The sequence below is a fragment of the Drosophila pseudoobscura genome, chromosome X, assembly GCF_009870125.1.
Source record: "Drosophila pseudoobscura strain MV-25-SWS-2005 chromosome X, UCI_Dpse_MV25, whole genome shotgun sequence".
NCBI classification, from domain to species: domain Eukaryota; kingdom Metazoa; phylum Arthropoda; class Insecta; order Diptera; family Drosophilidae; genus Drosophila; species Drosophila pseudoobscura.
The window spans coordinates 2,683,404-2,701,827 of NC_046683.1; the positions used below are offsets into that span (position 1 = coordinate 2,683,404).

The following is an 18,424-nucleotide window of genomic DNA, read 5'->3' on the forward strand; positions in this document are numbered from 1 at the left end:
ACGAATGGAAATTAGTCCTTGCTCGCCGTTTCCCTTTATCGATAAACAGTGTGTGTTGACGTTTGCCTTGGCAATGCAACCGATGAAATGTCATAGTTTTTGGGGCCATTATTGAGCACAAAAAGTTGGGAAGCCAAAAAGCCAAGGAGCAAGCACGTAAGTCCCATCTGCCGCACACACCCACACACACGGACACACACACACACACACAGGGACAGAGCGGAGGACACAGGGTAGCCCAGCGGCCAGCCAAATTGGCGGCGGGCGCAAAACAAACTGAAACCGAAACGCCGTCGAGAAAGCACGCAGGGCAGTCGCCGCATAATTGCCGCACACGTACGGGAGGGGCGCACACGGACAGTGTCGGTGAGCGGGCTTCCAGGGGCGAGCGAGAGGGCCAGAGCGGGGCGCGGCGAGTGCGAGCGGGACGGCTGGGCTGGAAGTCGAGCGCTTGCCCCTGCCCGTGGAAGGGCCGTGAGTGCGCGAGGGATGGCTAGCGGGCGACAGTGGTGCCATCCCGTTCGCTCGCAAAGATGGCGTAGCAGCAGCAGCAGCAGCAGCAGCAGCAGCAGCAGCAGCAGCGCAGCGCAGAAGCAGCGCCACAGTCGACAGTTGAAGCTGCGCCGAGGTGTCGTCGTCGCGGGCGGCAGCGAGCGAGCCACCACCGAGCGACGGCAAACGAGAAACGACAAACGAGAAACGGATCGGAAATCCCACTCTATGCGTTGGCGTTGGCGTCGCAGCCGGCGCGGGCAGTGACAGCGGCAGAGAGACAGCGACGACGCTTTTGCTCGCGTGCAGCGCCCGCTATGGTTTCAGTTCGTTTTCGCACGCTGTTCGCAACGAACGGCTCATCTCTCACACACACAGACAGCAGGCGACCAGCTTCAGCAGCAAAGAGCAGAGCCAAAGAGACACACAGGCAGTCGTTCACCGTTTACCGTTAACAGTTAGCTCTAGCCTGAACCGAACCGAACCGAACCGAATCGAAAGCCAAAGCCAAAGAGTGAAACAGTTACCATTCGATATCTCGATATCTCGATATCTCGTGCGTGTTTTTTTGCTCATCAAATGTCCGAGTGTTCCGATCGCACGGAAATTGTTTTTTATTGTGTCGCCCAGCTGTAACTCTAACTGTGCCGGCCATGACCGTTCCACGAGTGCTATAAGAAGACCCTCCTGCTCTGCCCCCCTCTCCTCCCACGAACAGTTGCCGCCAGAGCGCCGTCCGCCCGGAGAGACAAAGCGAAAAGCCGTCGGCACAATGCAGGCCACCAAAATGCGCACCCCCTTTGCCATCCAGGAGATCCTCGGCCTGGGCGTCGGGGCAGCCGCCTACCAGCAGCAGCAGCAGCAACAACAACAACAGCAGCAGCAGCATCAGCAGGTGGCCGCCGCTGCAGCCACGCCCAGCTCCACGGAGGCGCCACTATCGCCGGCCGCCACTCCACCGCCCCGCAATGCCAACACGCCGGCCAGCGCGGCCTCAGGCGCCTCCGGAGTGCAGCAGCAGCAGCAGCAGCTGCAACAGCAACAACTGCAACAGCAACAGCAGCAGCAGCAGCAGCAGCAGATCTCCCAGGAGGCGGCCGTGCGGGACTCGCGCTCCCTCTCGCCCTCCCCGGACGTGACACGACTATCGGCAGCCGCGGCCGCCGCAGCCGCTGCCGCCGCCCACTGCCAGCTGCCCGTCTTCAATCCGGCCAACTTCTACGCGGCCGCCGGCTATGCGGCCGCCGCGGACCCCTCGAACGCGGCGGCGGCCCACCACCACCACATGACCACCCTGGCGGCGGCGGCCTATCTGCGCGGCTTCCTGCCGCCCGGCTTCAGCACGCCGCACGAGTTCCGGGGCCACTTCCAGCAGCACTTTGGAGCCCAGTTCGCAGGTGAGTGAGTCCGCCGGAGAGGAGATCTGTTGCACGGCTAATTACGGCGCCTGCCTTTGAACCGAGTGCAGCCAAGTGGCAGACCGTCCGGAGGTCGCGTAGGCCCGCTCTCTAATAAGCTCGTGAAAGGGCGTGAAAAGGGGGTTGGCGCAGGCAGGGCAGGGCATTGAAACAAAGGGAACAACGGTAAATTAAGCACCAAGCACGAGTGGCAACGCTCAACAAAGCTTATTAATAACACACACAGAGAGAGAGGGTAAACGAGGGGCAGGGGATGTCAGCAAAGTGTGAAATCTCGCACACACTTCATTCCATGCCCCCCCTTTGCCCCGTATTCCCATCCGCGTGAGTGTATCCCTAATTAAGCGCATAATTTCCATTCAAATAAGCGACGAGCACTCCTCCACTTCGGGACAGGGACAGGGGACAGGGGATCATCACTCCTTGAAATGCGATAGCCCTGGGCCATCCGGCCCTTCCGAGATCGTTCTTGGAGTCTTCCATTTCCTCAACATCTTCGGAATCGTACAACCCATGGGGCTAACCCGAAAAGCTCTTGTTTCCTGGGAGTCTTTTGTTCTCTCTTCTGATTGGATCATTCCAATGGGATTCCACTCCGATTACCATCTATTCCAGCCGAATCCCTTAGAGTTCTGTATGCTTTTGAGGACACTCTTCCATTGGGTCATGTCTTGGGTCTTGGGTGAGATCTTTCTTGATCGATTGCTGATCTGGTTTGCTTTCCCACCCCCCTCTTGGTCGCGTCATGGGGCAGATGGCCACGCCCCTGGCTAGAATCTTCATCGCCATCCCTCTCTGGCCTTCGGGGCAGTGGGCCGTGCGCTCGTGTTTGTCTAGCCATCCCACTCTCACAGCCTCAAAGGTGCGAAGAACGAGACACCAGATACCACATACCAGATACCAGATACAAATGTATCTGAGAGTTACACGCACTTAATTTGTTAAATTTTCACACTCCACATCTGTTTATTTGCCGTTCCGTTGTGTGGTTTCCGTGCCCGCTTTCACTGTTGACCTTTCCGGGAGCTGTTTTTCCAGCCACTTCTGCATTTTCACCGTCTTCACCGACTTCTTTATCATCTGCTGGCCCTTATCCCTGTCCTGTCCTCTCCTGTCCTGTTCTTATTCTTCCTCCAGTTCTTGTTAGTCATGCCCATGCCCAAGGTCCGTCCGTGTCAGCGTCCGTGTACGTCTCGGTGTCCGTGTCCGCTCGCACATTGTTTGCACAACAACAGTTGGAGGGCCTCGGGGCCCCTTTTGGCCTGGTTGAGCTGTAAAAAAGGCAACAGACGGACGACGACCAAGTCCTTTTCAGCTTTCTTCTGCCCAGGACACAGGACCACTACACAGGACACGGGGCGTTAGTTTTCGAGGCAAATTGTGTACAAAATAAATCGACTCGAGTGGTTAACCGCAGAGGCAGTGGCAGTGGCAGTGCCAGTGGCAGTGCCAGTGGCAGCATCCTTTCAATTTCTTTTCTATTCCTTTTTGTTGTTGGCTCCGGGGAAAATTGCTACTTTGCCAGGATGCTCCTGTGCTGTGCACGTTGTTATCCTTAATTTGAGTGGCCATCGAGGAGGCCATCCTGGCTGCTGGCTGCTGCCTCCTCTTCTTCTAATAAATATTTACCCGAAAGTCGTGCAAGTGCGCAGATCCTTTGGGATCGCTTCCAGCTCTCGTATCGCTGTCTGGCTGCTCTTTTGTTGCTCTTTGTGTACACATGTCCCACACACACACACTCAGACCTGGAGACCAGCCCCACTCTCGTCCCTGAGTCACGGTTTGGGTGCCAGATAAATCGGATAATTGCCGGGAAGCCTCCGATCTGCCACACGCGTGTCCTCCGACTCAAAATCAAATCAAAAAAATTGCAAAAAATACAGAAAATACAGAAAATGAAAACAGAAACCTCTAAAAAGTGCAGCAGCAGCCGCAGCAGCAGCATCGATAGGGATCTCTGGAGGGGCCCTACTTCCGAAACATTTCCTGCCCGGGGGTAAAAGGTAACTCGATAGTTTTTCGCACATTTTCCCAAAAACCGACAATGAAAGGAACCCAAAAACCCGGCCGACAAATTGCTGTATCAAGTGTTAATTATGTGACAATGAGTAGGCCGAAAGAGCGGAAAAGAACAGCCCAAAACACGATCACGATCCTCAGCGGGAGAGAGCGAGAGAGAGAGGGGGGGCAGGGGCAGTGGCAGGGGGGGCCCATTATTTTCTTAATAATTTTTTAATTGGAAAAACCTCCGAAAGGCAAACCCAACCAAAACAAAACAAAACGAAACGAAACGAAAACAAATACAGAAGTAGATAATTTTCCCAACAACAAAAAATATGTATATATATTTCCAACGAAGTGGCATGCAACCGGCCTGTGGGAGAGGCAGAGATGGGGCCTGGATAAACAGCAGGCGAGGAAGAGGTAACCAAGCCACAGAAATTGATGACAACAAGTGGCAGCGGGCATTGAAAGGAGCTCTGAGACTTTTACCAGCTGCCCTGCCCCTGCCCCTGCCCCTTGGCCCTTGGCCCTTGGCTGCATGATCATCCACAAATGCAACAGCCACTTCAGACGTCCGCAGACTGCCACAGACTGCCGCAGACTGCAGGTTGCACTCGCAATGCTCGTCATTTTCTAGGAAGCACTCGAGTGCGCGGCGTGTAAACAACTTGCACAGATTTTCCAGCCTCTCTCGACCAGGCTAGTGCCCCCCCCTTGGCCCCATTAAGTGGCTTTGTTCGGCCGTTAATGCGGCTCGAGCTGCTCCTCGAGCTGGAGGCCCCATCTTGAGCAGTTTCTGCATGATTTGGCAGTCGAGCCGCTGGGAAAGTGCATCGGACCTGCGTAGAGGAGGCTGCGAATGCCCATTAGAACAGGGAGTAGCCCCTACGAGTGGCCCCATCAATGCCGCAATGCCAATCGGTTGTGGCGCTGCGGAAATGCTGCGAATTTCCATTTCATTTCATTTCATTTCCCGCAAAGCAATTACCCGGACAGCGAATTTTGCCACTCAAAAATGGCATTAATCGAATCAGAGATGCAGAGTAGAGGCTGTCCCCCCTCCCCCTCCCCCCCTGCCACCCCCTGTCCCCTCTGGGGCACTCGCATGGCGGACTGCGTGCCAAAATTGAATATTAAACGTGTTAATCCATTTTATGGCCAGGCAAAGAACCCGAAAGTTAGAGCCCCCCCCCCCTGGAAGGGAGTCCTGTTTTATTTGCCGATCTTAACGCTTAACCCCCTCCTGCCCCAGCCACTGCCCCCCTACCAGGGCCCTGCCTTGTGGGTAAAAGGCGTTTGACTTTTTATTAATTTCCCTGTTGACAGCAATTTGCAACGCTACACGAATTTGTTACCACCAGAAAACACCCAAAACACACACACGGAGAGAACCCACCCACACCCCCCGCCCCCGCCCACCAGGATGTGGCAAGTGGGAGGAGTGGGTGTTGAACGTGCCACGTCTGTGTGTGAGTGTAACGAAACGGCCGGAAAAACGAAAACTTCCGCATGTGTTGATGGGTTAATAAATATTTGAGCGCACACAACACAACACTACATGTCTCTCTCTCTCTCTGTGTGTGTGCTTTTATATTTACCGCTATTTCCGCACAGCATTTACAGTGTTGTAAAACGTTGCTGGCAACCGAAATGGACAGACCACAAAAGGGTTGTAGGTTGCAGCCGTTTTCTGGTTACGAGTTAGTTGCCCATTTAAATGGAACAGCATTGCCGTCCATTCCGTCCGTTCCGTCCTTACGGGCCATTCCATTCCGTCCATTCGAGAGGCGCCCAGGCACGGCTGGAGGGGGGCAGTGCCGTTTTATGGCCCAATGAATTTTACAAAAGTAAAACATACCATTTCGCTTGGTTTCTGATTCGTTGTGTGTGTGTGTGTGTGCTCGTGGGGGCATGTTATCGATAATTCAGTGGATGGGGCAGGGGCAGGGACAGGACGAAGGAGCCACCGTTATTGATGGCCAGGAGATAGTCCAGGAGTCCAGGAGTCCAGGGCAAAAGATGGACAATAAACTGGCTGAAAAATCATCATCAAATGTAATCGAAGCCAAAGCGATAACAAGTCGATAGCACATGCCTGGCAAATAGATACAGATACAGATACGCAGATATGCTGTTTCATAAGCTAATAGCCACCTGGCCCACAGACGCCGCCGGGCAACTACAAAACGCAATTGAACGCGAAATAATGTCTAATTATAGAGCAGCAAAAGCAGCACCTCTCCACTCGAAGAGACGCCAGAGAGAGGGCTAGAGAGAGAGGAGGGGCTAGAGAGAGGGCTCTTTACGGACTAACTACCCAATTATTTCATTTAAGCTTCACTGCACTCTCTCTCTCTCGCTCTCGCTCTGCCCCTCCCCCTCCCTCCGTGCAGAAATGGTTGAATGGCTCGAGGAAACGTCGTCGTCTAACAACGAAAATAACAAAAAGGAAAAAAGAAAAAAGAGATGCCAACAAACAAGGAAACAAGAGGCAAAAAAAGAAAGGAAATTCTGCCATCGATAGCCGACGCATTTGATGCCGCACTTGGGGTCCCCATCGGATCCGAATCAGGGCCAACGAAGGGGGAATGGGAAATCACCATTCAAAATGGGAATAGAAATAGTCGTGGCCCAAGCACTGCCAGGGCCAGTGGTGGAGGCGAATAAGCTGGGGAATCAATGGCCTGCCTTCGGGTACAGTCGCCAAGGTCTGGCTGTGGCTTTGCGAAGGAAGGATCGGGGCTGGCGATCCATCCCTCCCGCCAGGCCCCTGAAGATTGGGCACTCATAGCATCCACTGTACCCCCGAAAAGCTGTCTATCTGTCCCGCTCACACAGAGGTGGTTGGGGGGGGGGGGGCGTGCCGCCATTTTGGAAAAACAACGGGACTGCTCTCCGCCTTTTCGTATTTGTTTCCAAAAGGGGGAGGGCGGTGCGGGGGGGGAGCAACAAAGGGAAATGCGAGCGCAAATCGAGTTAACGAGCTAACTGCGGGGCGTCCCCCACCCCCCCCCCCCCCCCCCCCCCCCCCAGGCACTCAGCACCACCCTGCACAGGCAAACACAACCCAGCCACCACCCACCCGCCGCCCACCCACAATTTGGGAGACATATCCCGTAAAGCCACCCCCAAAAGCCAGAATGAAAAGGTTCTGTGGATTGTACAACAACTAACAACTTAACCACCACCCACCCAGCCCCCCCCCAGCCACCCACTCAGGCCGCCCGCCGCCTGCCGCCCGCCGCTTGCCTCTTGCCATTTTTCTTTGCCACTTTGCTTCTTCAACTTATTTACGTCTCCATTACAAATAATTGCGCGTCATATTGGCTCCCACCCGCGCCAGACACAAGCCACCCCCCGCCACCGCCCCGCCCTCCATCGGGGCCGCATTTCGTTTGGCAAAATGTTGCCAGGACCACCCAAAGGCACTCCCCCCCACTCTCCCCCATCCGCACCATCGTGTGGCCCCATTTTGCCTAGCCAACCCTCCCTTCCCCCCTCCCCTCTAGCCACCACCCACCACCGTGCTAGCGTAAGTAGTAAATACGCTCGAGTATTATTAACGTAAATGCAAAATTGCCAATTTCGAGTGTATTTCCTGTCAACAGAAATTTCCTTCACTCTCGAGGCCGCCCCTCAAGGTATTCCAGCAGAAATAAAATTAAGAGGAAAAAGAGAGAGAGAGGCAGAGAGAGGGAGGGAGAGCCTCCTCCATCGTGGTGGCTGGTGGCACCCTGGAGGCCCATCTCCACGCAGTGCTAGGCAGAACCCCCCCAACCCTCTAGGACACATAGAGAGAGAGAGAGAGAGCTCCCTGGCAAGTGGTTGGTGGTGGGCTTGGCTTTTATTAATATGTCTGGCAATTTCAATTTGAGTTTATTGGTAATTTTACATTTCGTCTGTGGATGGACGGGGACGGGGACGGGGGGAGTGAACAACTATCGAAAAGTATCGATAGGTCGAATGCCGATCGAAATATTGCTTAATTGAACAATTAAGCAGAGGCCAAAGAACAAAGGCAGGACCTGGACAAAGGCACGTATTTATTACCACTTGAGAGCCAGAAGCAGGCCAGGAGCAGGGCGGAAAACATATCAAATTAATTTAGGCGGAAAACAGGCGAGGAAAATGTATGAAAATGGATATGGAAAAGGGCAGAAAAGGGCACAAAAGGAGCCTGCTGCTGCCGGCCACAAGATATCGCATGACACCGCCTCTGACCCAGAGGCAGAGGCAGAGGCAGACCTCCTCCATGCCGCAAATCAAATTAGTTGAGACGACATCGATAGCCGACCAAAGTGGCTGACCATTCGCTGGCATCTACACAACACACAGTTTATTGTTCATCATTGTGGCTATTTATAAGTGCGCTGTGCCGGGGCCGAGGCTGGTGCCTTTAAAGCACTTCTGCCGGGGGCCATGGACTGGACATTGGTCTGCTGTCGCTGCCCCCCCCCCCCGCCCCGGGCTCCCCAGCTAATTGTTAATTGATGTGTGTCTAATTGTGCCGCCAAAGTGGCCAGGCAATAACAGACAGACTATGAAAGGCTCTCTCCCACTCTGTCCCTCCCTCTCTGGTGGCTAGGAGCAGGTCTGCTCGTTGTTAGTTGCCTAATTTAATGGAAAGTTGAACAGTTTTAAGGGCCCAAACTGTAGACATTCCATCCAATGCCCGTGTCCGACTCTCTGCAGCCCCTCTCCACCCCTTACCGATCGAAGGTACCTCCTCGAACAAGATAATTTGGTCAGCCCGATAAGTGTGTGGCCGGAAACCGATTTGGGCCCTCGAAAGAAAAGCGAGACGCGCACAATCGTCGATCGGGGGCATCACAATAGAACGCCCCTTGCGACACGCCTAAGCCGATTCCCGTTTAATTTGAAACCCCGGCAAGACGGGGGTAGGAAAGGGCTAAACCACTTAACACCCTAACACCCTAATTGTCAAAACAAAGCCGCAGACGAGGCCGACGAGACCTCCTTTCGCCTTCGTCTTTGCGTTTTCCTTTCCTGCCTGCCAAAAAAAGAAAATATTTCCATTTCTGGGAATGCCACAGAGGGAAAGGAGGAGGAGGAGGAGGAGGAGGAGGACATGCGCTTAACCCTTCGCTGCCTGACATTTGAATACAAATCCAGGCAACTTTTCAAAATCCGCACGAATCGGGTGCTAGGAGAGGTGGAGAGGGGGGGGCAGGGGCATGCAACTATTTTCAGCTGCCGCCCGCCACGGCGTTATCGTGTGCGAAAAATCACTGAATCACGGGGAGCGGGGAACGAGGACTCGTCTCGAATGTCTCTTGGGTCCTGCGGCATTTCCATTGTCCTCCGCTCAAAGGGAAAGGGGAAAGAGGAAAATGGAAAATGGAAACGGGTTCTGTGGCATGCCTCAACATCGACATCCACGACATGTGTAGAGCAAGCGCCTGGAATGCCACTCAACTAATCCCCCCCTCTCTCTGGCACCCTCTCTTTGCAGAACAAGCGGCCGCACGTGGTCAGGAGTACGCCAGCAGCCTGGCCAACGCCAGTGGCGACGAGCAGTCGCCCAGCAAGGCCGGCGGCAGTGCAGGCTCGGGCACCGCCCCGGGCAACGGCAACGGCAACGGCAGCAGCAACGGACATCTCGGGTCTCCGCCCAGCAGCAACGGACCCGCCGGCGAGGCCGGATCGGGGGCCTCCGGGTCGGCCCTGGCCAGCGCCTCCGCCTCGGCGGCCGGGGCAGCCTCCGCCAGTCGCTCCTCGCCCGCCGGCGGCGCCGCCAGCCACCATCACGCCGCTCTGGCGGCCCATCAGCATGCGGCAGCCGCTGCCGCTGCGGCCCATCACCATGCTGCCGCTGCGGCCGCCGCCCACCATGCCCACCACGCCCATGCCGCCCACCACGGCCACCCGCACCTGCACGCCCACGCCGCCCACCATGCGGAGGCAGCCGCCTTCCTGGGCGCGGCCGGAGGAGCCGGCGGCAACCCCAACAGCCTCCTGGCCGGCCACGGCGCGGACGTCCTGGTGGGCCCCGGCGGCGCCGGGCCCGGCGGCAAGAAGAAGAACAAGCGGCGCCACGGCCGCACCATCTTCACCAGCAGCCAGCTGGAGGAGCTGGAGAAGGCCTTCAAGGAGGCCCACTACCCGGACGTGAGCGCCCGGGAGCTGCTCTCCATGAAGACGGGCCTGGCCGAGGACCGCATACAGGTAAGAGTCGCACTCCCAAATCACACCATACACACACACATACATATATTCAGGCTCTCCGTCCGGTGGTGGGGCAGCTCCGCCTGGAGTCACGTCGCAGTCCTTCGACTGATTGTGGATCCTTTGACTTTAACGGCCTGCTGGCGAGGATTTATACCGGGGGCGACTTTTATGGGTGCGCCATCGTAAAGATTGAATGCTTCGATTTGTGGCGGGAGGGGGCTGGGACCTGCCACTCGGCAAGTGTTGCCACACTCGGGGGGCCGCCGTAATGAGGCCTCCGCTGATTACATAATTACGAGTGCACACAATTGCAATTGCAACAGAAACAGAAGCAGCAACAGAAGCACACAAACGGGGCATGAAGTAAGAAAACGTGGCAAGCGGCACTCGCCGACACTCCAAAAAAACACACGCGAAGAGCCCGAGACGGGGACGGGGAGGGGACGGGAGGAGAGCACAACAATTGCAAAAATTGCAAATTGGAAGGCGAGACGGAACGGCAACTAAAACAAAGGCGATCAAAAGTCAAAGAGAAATAGCAGCCAAGGAAGAGCCTTGCATCCGTATAACCCACAATTCCACCAAAAAGTGGCACAAAATTACACTCTCAGAGGTGTGGGATCCTTCCTTTTGGAGGAATTTTACTTCTAGGCAAAATAGATCTGCAAAATGGTCCTAAAGAGGTGCCTTTTACGCCGATCCAATGGATGAAGTGGCACAAAATTGCACTCTTTGAGAGGCAGGGTCCTCCGTTCTAAAAGGTAACCTAAGAGGTACCCCGAACCAATCGATGGAAGTCCGAAAAAGCTAGATGCCAGCGATTGAAGGTGCTCTTCCTTCGTACAACCGCGGCAGGATCCTCCATTTTGGTGGACGTTTGCTTCTCTTGGACGACATGGTCTTAAAGGTAACCTCTTAGCTTTCATAAATCCACAAAAAGTGGCAAAAACTTTCATTCTGTGAGATGTGGGATCCCATTTTACTTCTCTTGGGCGAAATGCATCTGCAAAGTGGACTTCAAAGTAACCTTTTACCTCGATCCTATCGATGGAAGTCCAAAAAAGCTCAATCCTGTCGATTGAAGGTGCTCTCCTTGAATATCATTCGTATAATCCAGAATTCCACAAAAAGCGGCAAGAAATTTCATATTTTGATATGCAGGATCCTCCAATTTGGAGGATTTTCTCCAAGAGTGGTCTAAAAGTAACCTTTTACCTCGATCCAATCAATCCTGTCGATTGAAGATGCTCTCTTCGAATATCTGGCTAATCCAGAAGGTGGAACATTCAGCTAGATCAAAAAACAATCACAGAAAATGATGAAATATTCGAAGAGAAGAGAAGGGAAGAAGAGAAGCGGCCACACTGGAAGGGGAAATGGAAGCAGAGAAACCCTCAGGGAGACGTAGAACACAGAGTGTTCCAGATGGGTCCTACGGCTAATCTTCGAGTTTTGCCCATCGTTCATCTGCCATTTTGGTCGTCCTCCCTTGGGGGTTTTGCGTAGCGCACAACTCCCGCTATTTCAATATGCACTTGAGAAGCCGCAAGATGGCGCTTACCCAGGGTGCAGGCCTGGTGCATCACATGCGCGTGTGTGTGTGTGTTAATGTTCAGAAATCAAATTAACAAACACAATTGGCTGAAAAGTGAAAAGTAAAAGAAGAAGCAAAAGCAGAACCAGAAGGCAGTAAAACGCACAAAATAATTCAAAAGCACTCACTCTCACTCACTCACTCACACTCTCTCTCCCTCTGTGCATCTCTCTCCAACACACACTTCAATTAAGTGCAAATATGGCGCAGCAGCGCAGCGGCGAAGCAGCGCAGTCGGCTCACAGCTTGAGTCGGCGAGGGCAATGGGCGGGCAGCGGAGGCAGTGCCGTCGTCGTCGTCGTCGTGGGGTCTCTCTCTCTTCTGGTGCCGAGGCGAGGCAATCATTAGCAGCACGATAAGAGGCCGAGGACAAAGATGAAGCTCGTCGGAGGCGGAGGAGGGAGTGCCTGTCGTCGGCAGCCATGCAAATTCGTTGAGACAAGAACCCACGGACTCCCTCGTGCAAATCGAAGCCACCATTAAAAGTTTTCTCTCGCTCTCTGGCGCTGCCGCCTCCCTCTCTCCGCCCGCTGATTGTTTTCTGCGTGTGTTTTTTTGCCTGCCGTTTTTAATTGCATTCCATTTTGTGTGTGTGCGAGTGTGTCGTGCATGCTCTCTCCCCCCCCCCCCCCCCCCCCCTCTGCGGGGCCCCTGCAGCCTGCCCAGCAGCAAACAACAAAAAGAGAAAGAAACATGGCTGGCAAAACATGTTTTCGGCCTGCCAGCCTGCCTGCCTGCTCTCTCTCTCTCTCTGGCAGCAAAGCTTGCTCTCTCCGTTCGGCTGCTCTCCCGAAAATGCTGTGGCCGCTGTCAAAAGTCAACGACCAGGCGACAAAGGCGTCGCTGGCGAAGTGGCCGCCCCGGCCAATCAGCCTCCAACGGCAGTCCGCGGAATGTTCCGCATCTTCGACACGCGACACACTGGTCGCCTGGGCGAGTGCGACAGGGACAAAGCTAGCAGCTCCGACTCCGACTCCGACTCCGACTTGTTCTGGCTGACGGCTCTGCCTAGATAGTGCTCGAAGCCAAATCCGCGAAGATCCCCTTCTCTGAGTCCATTTGAGGACGTGCTCGAAGGCTCTTTGTGCTCTTAAAACAATCGAATTAAGACAATGAAAAGTGCACTGTTTTTTTGTATTTTCGGGTTTTTTTTCTGTTTGCCAGTGCATTAAATGCACAATTCCAATTGCACTCCACCGCATGTTCCGATTGCCGATTGTTCCAATTTGCCGAAAAAACCCGTGGCTCAGGAGCTGCCACAAAAGAAACTGCCAAAAGGAAATCGCTGCACTTGCACTTCAGTCGCAAAACACTGCTAGACCCTCGAGCACCATTGAGCAGCATTCCCAAGGCTGGTTCTGGTCCTGGCCCTGGCCCTGGCCCTGGTCCTGGCCCCCACTACCCAATATATAGTAGGGGGTTTCAATTAGTTCCGGCTATGGAAATGATTCTTTATCAGCATCCCATCCACATCAAGTGCTGGCGGAATGGAACTTCATCGAAATTCAAAGAAGACTTTGGGATGGAACCATGGATCTTACTCCTTTTTGCACTTGAAACACAGACCTTATTAGCGGGCAAAATATAAATATTGCACTTACAGTCTCTTTTGCAATCCTCCCTACAAAGGATTTTGATCTCCCTGTAACGAATTTCCTTATATCGAATTGTCCTTGACTATCATATGTCCTTTTCGATCATAAATCATTATTTCTCCTGTAATTTTCACTGGGGCTTCCCACCAAAACAAGTCCCGAACTTAAAGGAGACGATAACAATTTGTATTTATTTATTTAATTAACAATTATGTGCTAATAATGGAAATTGGTTACAAAAGAAGGAAAGGAGCAGAGAAGATCATAGCTTAGGGATAGCTTAAGGGATAGTTCAGGGCGTAAGGTATGACAGGGGGAGTTAGATATGTATGTAGGTTAATGTTGGAATCGATAAACACAATGCCACCTCCATCTATGCCTTGTGGCGGATGCAGAGGCAGAGGTTGCTATAGCACTGGGGTACTTGGAGTTAGAGGCAAGTGTGGGATGGTTGAATAAATGCCCAAACATCCCCGAAACATCCTTTATTTCGAATTATTTGAAAGTAAAACAAACTTCTTTCTACGCATCTTTTTTTTGTTGTTGCTTCCCTTGAGAGTCGCTATAAGGAAGTTCGAGAGAAGAACCCTTAGAACCGACATTCCGCCTGGTCGGCAGGGAGGGAGACCCTCAAGATTCCCTTTACGAAGGCTTCCGCGGCATGTAACAATTTGCTGGCACCATAGTTTATGTTTTGTTGCTGCATTAATTATACACTTTTGCACTCTCCCTCCCCCCCCCCCCTGGGCTTTCTCCTGCGCTTTTAATGAGCTGTTAACGGGCACACCCACAAAGCAGGTGGACGGGGGGACGAATGGGGAACAAATGGAATTAAAAATGATTATGCATAATTATGTAATTAACATTTAAACAAAAGAGGTTATGGCGGGGAACAAAAGCATTTAACAAATTGTTATTTGCATTTTTCGCACACTCTGCCAGCACAGGAGGGACTACAAATGTACCCAGTACACCCTGTATACCCACTACACCCTGTATGCCAAGTACACCCTGCAAACCCTGTATACCCAGATTTATACCCTGTACACCCTGTATACCCAGCACACCCTGTATAACAAGTATACCCTGCAAACCCTGTATACCCAGATTTATACCCTGTATGCCCTGTATACCCAGTACACCCTGTATACCAAGTACACCCTGTACACCCAGTACACCCTGCAAACCCTGTATACCCAGATTTATACCCTGTACACCCTGTATACCCTGCACACCCTGTATACCCAGCACACCCTGTATACCCAGCACACCCTGCAAACCCTGTATACCCAGATTTATACCCTGTACACCCTGTATACCCAGCACACCCTGTGTACCCAGCACACCCTGTATACCCAGCACACCCTGTACACCCCTTCCTGCATAAGTAGTAGAGGGTATTCCTCTGCCTGGCTCAGAAAAAGTCATTTATCAACGCATTAGCAACACTGATTGAGTCTACCCATCCACTCTCTCCCTCTCCCTCTCTAGCACTGTCTCTCTCTCTCTCTCTCTCGAATAGATAGCTGCTGCTGTCTCCCTCTCCCTCTCGCTCCCTGGGGAGGTGGCGGGTGTTAAGTGTTGTCAACTCAAGCAGATTTAATTTGCCATGTTTTTGCTTTGCTTTTTGTTGCTGTTGTTGCTGTTGTTGCAAGTGCAACAATAAACAAGGCAAACAACTGTAAATGCAAATGTTGACATCACACCAAGTGGTGCGGGGTGGCGGGGCAGGGGGAGGGGGAGGGGTTTTACGGGCGTTCACGAGGCCGCGTGGCGCACGAATTTAAAGTGATTTCCACAATTTGATGGCCCCTGGAGAATTGCGGCACATGTTGCAGGAGCGGCAACCCTGGGAAAAGCCCGGCACCAAAATGAAGTTGAACTTTTCACAACAGCAGATTAAGTTGTCCCCCGGGAGGAGGGCAGGATGGGAGGATGGGAGGACAGCAGCCTGTGAAATTGAAAATTGACCGTTTAATGTTGCCGCACACGGGCCTGGGCCCGGGCCCGGCCACGGCCACGGCTGGCAACATTTTGGCCCGTCTTGTGCCACTAATAAGTACTCGAAATCGGAAGCGCAGGGGCAAGACGGATGCGTGACAAGTGCTGTCTGCCGCGAGCCCATCCTCCACTCCACTCGCTTTTCGGTCTGGCGTTAATTTAATTAGTTTTTGGTCGCTTTGCTGGTCGTGTCGTGTGCCGCCCGCCCTAATCGTGCGCCCTTGTCCTTTGTCCTTTGTCCTTGTCCTGACCCCGTCACGATTCGCGCTCTCCCTCTCGCTTGCTTTTTGTGCAGACTGTACACGGAAGGGATAATCCAAGCCAAGGCCAAGGCCCCAAACGATGCCTTTAGCAGAGATCTTTGCCCCATTCTCCCTGCTGGTCAGTGCTCTCCGAGGGCCTCTCCGAATGGAGAGCCAGCATTTATTTCTTAACGAGTTTCTGCCAAAAATATGTGGAAATCCCATCGGTATTCGGGGGCTCAATTATCGAGAAAGAGAGAGAGATGCCCCCTCCACACATGCCCTGCGATGCAATCCCTTTGACCCACATCTGGGTCCAGTTCCACTCCATTTCCCCCCCGACCCAAGGCGGGATGCGTGCATTTTTAATTGCATATTAAGTTGCATTATCCAGGCCCCCCCACAAGCCAGAGACTGACCATCCATCCATCCATCTATCCAACCATCCATCCATCTCCATCCACAACTGATCCATGGTTTTCCGCTTCTGTTGCAGGTGTGGTACCAGAACCGGCGGGCCAAGTGGCGCAAAACGGAAAAGTGCTGGGGCCACAGCACGAAGATGGCCGAGTACGGGCTGTACGGGGCGATGGTGAGGCACTCGCTGCCGCTGCCGGAGACAATCATCAAGTCGGCGAAGGAGGACGAGTCGGTGGCCCCCTGGCTGCTGGGGATGCACAAGAAGTCGCTGGAGGCCGCCGAGCTGCTGAAGAGCGACGAGAGCGACCGGGAGACGCCCACCTCGGACGACACCAACACCAGCTACTCGGCCGGCAGCACCCACAACTCCCCCATCTCCAGCTTCTCCATCTCGCGGCTCCTCTTCGACGCCCCGCCGCCCGCCGCGGGCAAGCCGAGCAAGCACCATGCCCACGCCCACGCCCAGGCCCAGGCCCAGGCCCAGGCCCAGGCGCACATCGCGGCCGCCAATGCGGCGGCAGCCGCGGCCGCCGCCGCCCACCACCATCACCACCACCACGGGGGGGAGGCGGCCGCCGCAGCCGCCGCCGCCGCTGCCATGCACGCGGGCATGGCCCAGCAGCACCATGCCCACGCCCACGCCCACGCCCACTCGCACTCCCACTCGCAGCCGGGGGCGCACCACGCGCAGCCAGCCGGAGCGTCGGGGGCGAGCACCGGGGGCCAGCACCAGCACCACCCGTACAACCAGCAGCAGCACCTGCACCACCTGCAGCAGCTGCAGCAGCAACAGCAGCAGCACCACCAGCAGCAGCAGCAGCATCTGGCCGAGCGGGAGCGCGAAAGGGAGAGGGAGCGAGAGAGGGAACGGGAGCGGGAGAGGGAGCGCCAGCAGCAGCAGGCGGTGCAGCACGCGATGCACATGCACCACCACGGCCCCGCCGGGTACGCTGAGGCAGCCGTGGCCGCTGCCGCCGCCGCCGCTGCTGTGGCAGCCGCCGCCAATGCCCGGAACGCGGCCGCCGCAGCCGCTGCCTCCGCGGCCGTGACCGTCGCCGAGTCGGAGGAGGATCCGGACGAGGACGAGGAGATGGACAAGGACTGCGACCCGGAGATCGACGGCGACATGGAGGTCGCCGGCGACGCGGACGGAGACGCCGACGGTGACGGCGACGGTGACGGCGACGGCGATGCCGACGGGGAGATCGACATCTGCGACGACCACGACGACGAGGTGCACATGCACGAGCAGCTCCTGCTGAAGGTCAAGCAGGAGCAGGCCGCGGGCGGCTCCTCCAGATGAAACATGTACATCGATGTGTTGTTCTAATTCAGCAGACAACCGGCAACGAAGCGCAACGGGACGCAACGCCCCGGAGAGACGCCTCCGGGCGTGGCAATGAACCCTTTTCTAAGCATAATCTAATGACATTATTCATAAACGTAAACGTAAACGTAAACGTAAACCTTAAATCGGAACAAAACATTTTTTTTCATAGACCTAAGCAGCACCCAAGCATAAATTCGCGTAAATCGTATCCTACGGATCGCACGGATCGCACGGATCGCACAGATCGTACGGATCGCACGGATCGTATACACCTAGATACTATAGTACCATATTCAATGGAGTTTGTTTGCCCTTTTTTTGTCTAGAGATTGTAAATATCTAAGAGGTGGAACCCGTTCGGAGCTACGATTTGCAAAAATTTCTAAAATACGCTAAATGTGATTTAATTTAGTTATCGATTCTGAACAAGGCTTTTTATCGTTTAAGATCATTTTTTTTCCTCGAAAATTAAGTTTTAAAAACCCCATATATGTATTTTTTTTTTGTGTCGCATCCTTCCTGTAAAAATTGTACATACAAGCAAGGCCCCACTTCAAATGGGAGATGCGAGTCCTTGGGCCCTGCTCCGCATTCATCGTATCGTTTGCATCAAAGACCTATCGAATGCATGGAGGACGCATCTGTTCTATAAAAGGATCAGCGGATATTCTGTACATACGAGTCCCATTCGAGCGTTGAGCCCCCACCCGCCACTCCCGCTTGAGACCCCCCTTATGCTCTTACTTTATCCTTTGCATACTCGTAATTCAAACATTGTACGAAGCAACCCCAAGAACCACATAAGTAAACTCCAAATTGTGTAATTATTGAGCAAGACAAAGCAAATCCACACATACAATACATACTTACGAATATATGAAAGTTAGATGAAATAAAATGGATGATATGAAAAATATTCGATTGCCTTTTTGTTTGGGGTCTACATCTACGGATTCAGTCGGTTGTGGAAATCAACTTAGAGAATAAATTCTTAATTATTAAAACACCCGGTTTTATATCTAAAATATTCAAACATGTTTTTTGGTTCTGTTTCCGCACAAAACTAGAGTTTCGTGGCACGAAAAAAGACACGGGCCTTGTCCATCTCTACTCTACATAACAATCGCCAGAGGCGCCGC

At 53.7% G+C, this 18,424-nt stretch overlaps 1 protein-coding gene across 1 annotated transcript; it reads left to right on the forward strand.

Annotated features, from left to right (window-relative positions):
• Window positions 1–730: 730 nt before the first annotated feature.
• Window positions 731–18,201, forward strand: Vsx1 (Visual system homeobox 1). The gene is made up of 4 exons (XM_033384164.1): window positions 731–1,889; window positions 9,388–10,100; window positions 16,032–16,745; window positions 16,824–18,201. The coding sequence occupies exons 1-4, from the start codon at window positions 1,265–1,267 to the stop codon at window positions 17,256–17,258; spliced, it is 2,487 nt and encodes an 828-aa protein (XP_033240055.1). The 5' UTR covers window positions 731–1,264; the 3' UTR covers window positions 17,259–18,201.
• The last annotated feature ends 223 nt before the right edge of the window (window positions 18,202–18,424 follow it).

Excerpts from the sequence above, each read along its gene's own strand:
- Vsx1 (XM_033384164.1), top strand. The coding sequence starts at position 1,265 with ATGCAGGCCACCAAAATGCGCACCCCCTTTGCCATCCAGGAGATCCTC. Across the intron at positions 10,101-16,031 it reads TGGCCGAGGACCGCATACAG|GTGTGGTACCAGAACCGGCG; the intron begins GTAAGAGTCGCA and ends CTTCTGTTGCAG. Across the intron at positions 16,746-16,823 it reads TGCAGCAGCTGCAGCAGCAA|CGGGAGCGGGAGAGGGAGCG; the intron begins CAGCAGCAGCAC and ends CGAGAGAGGGAA.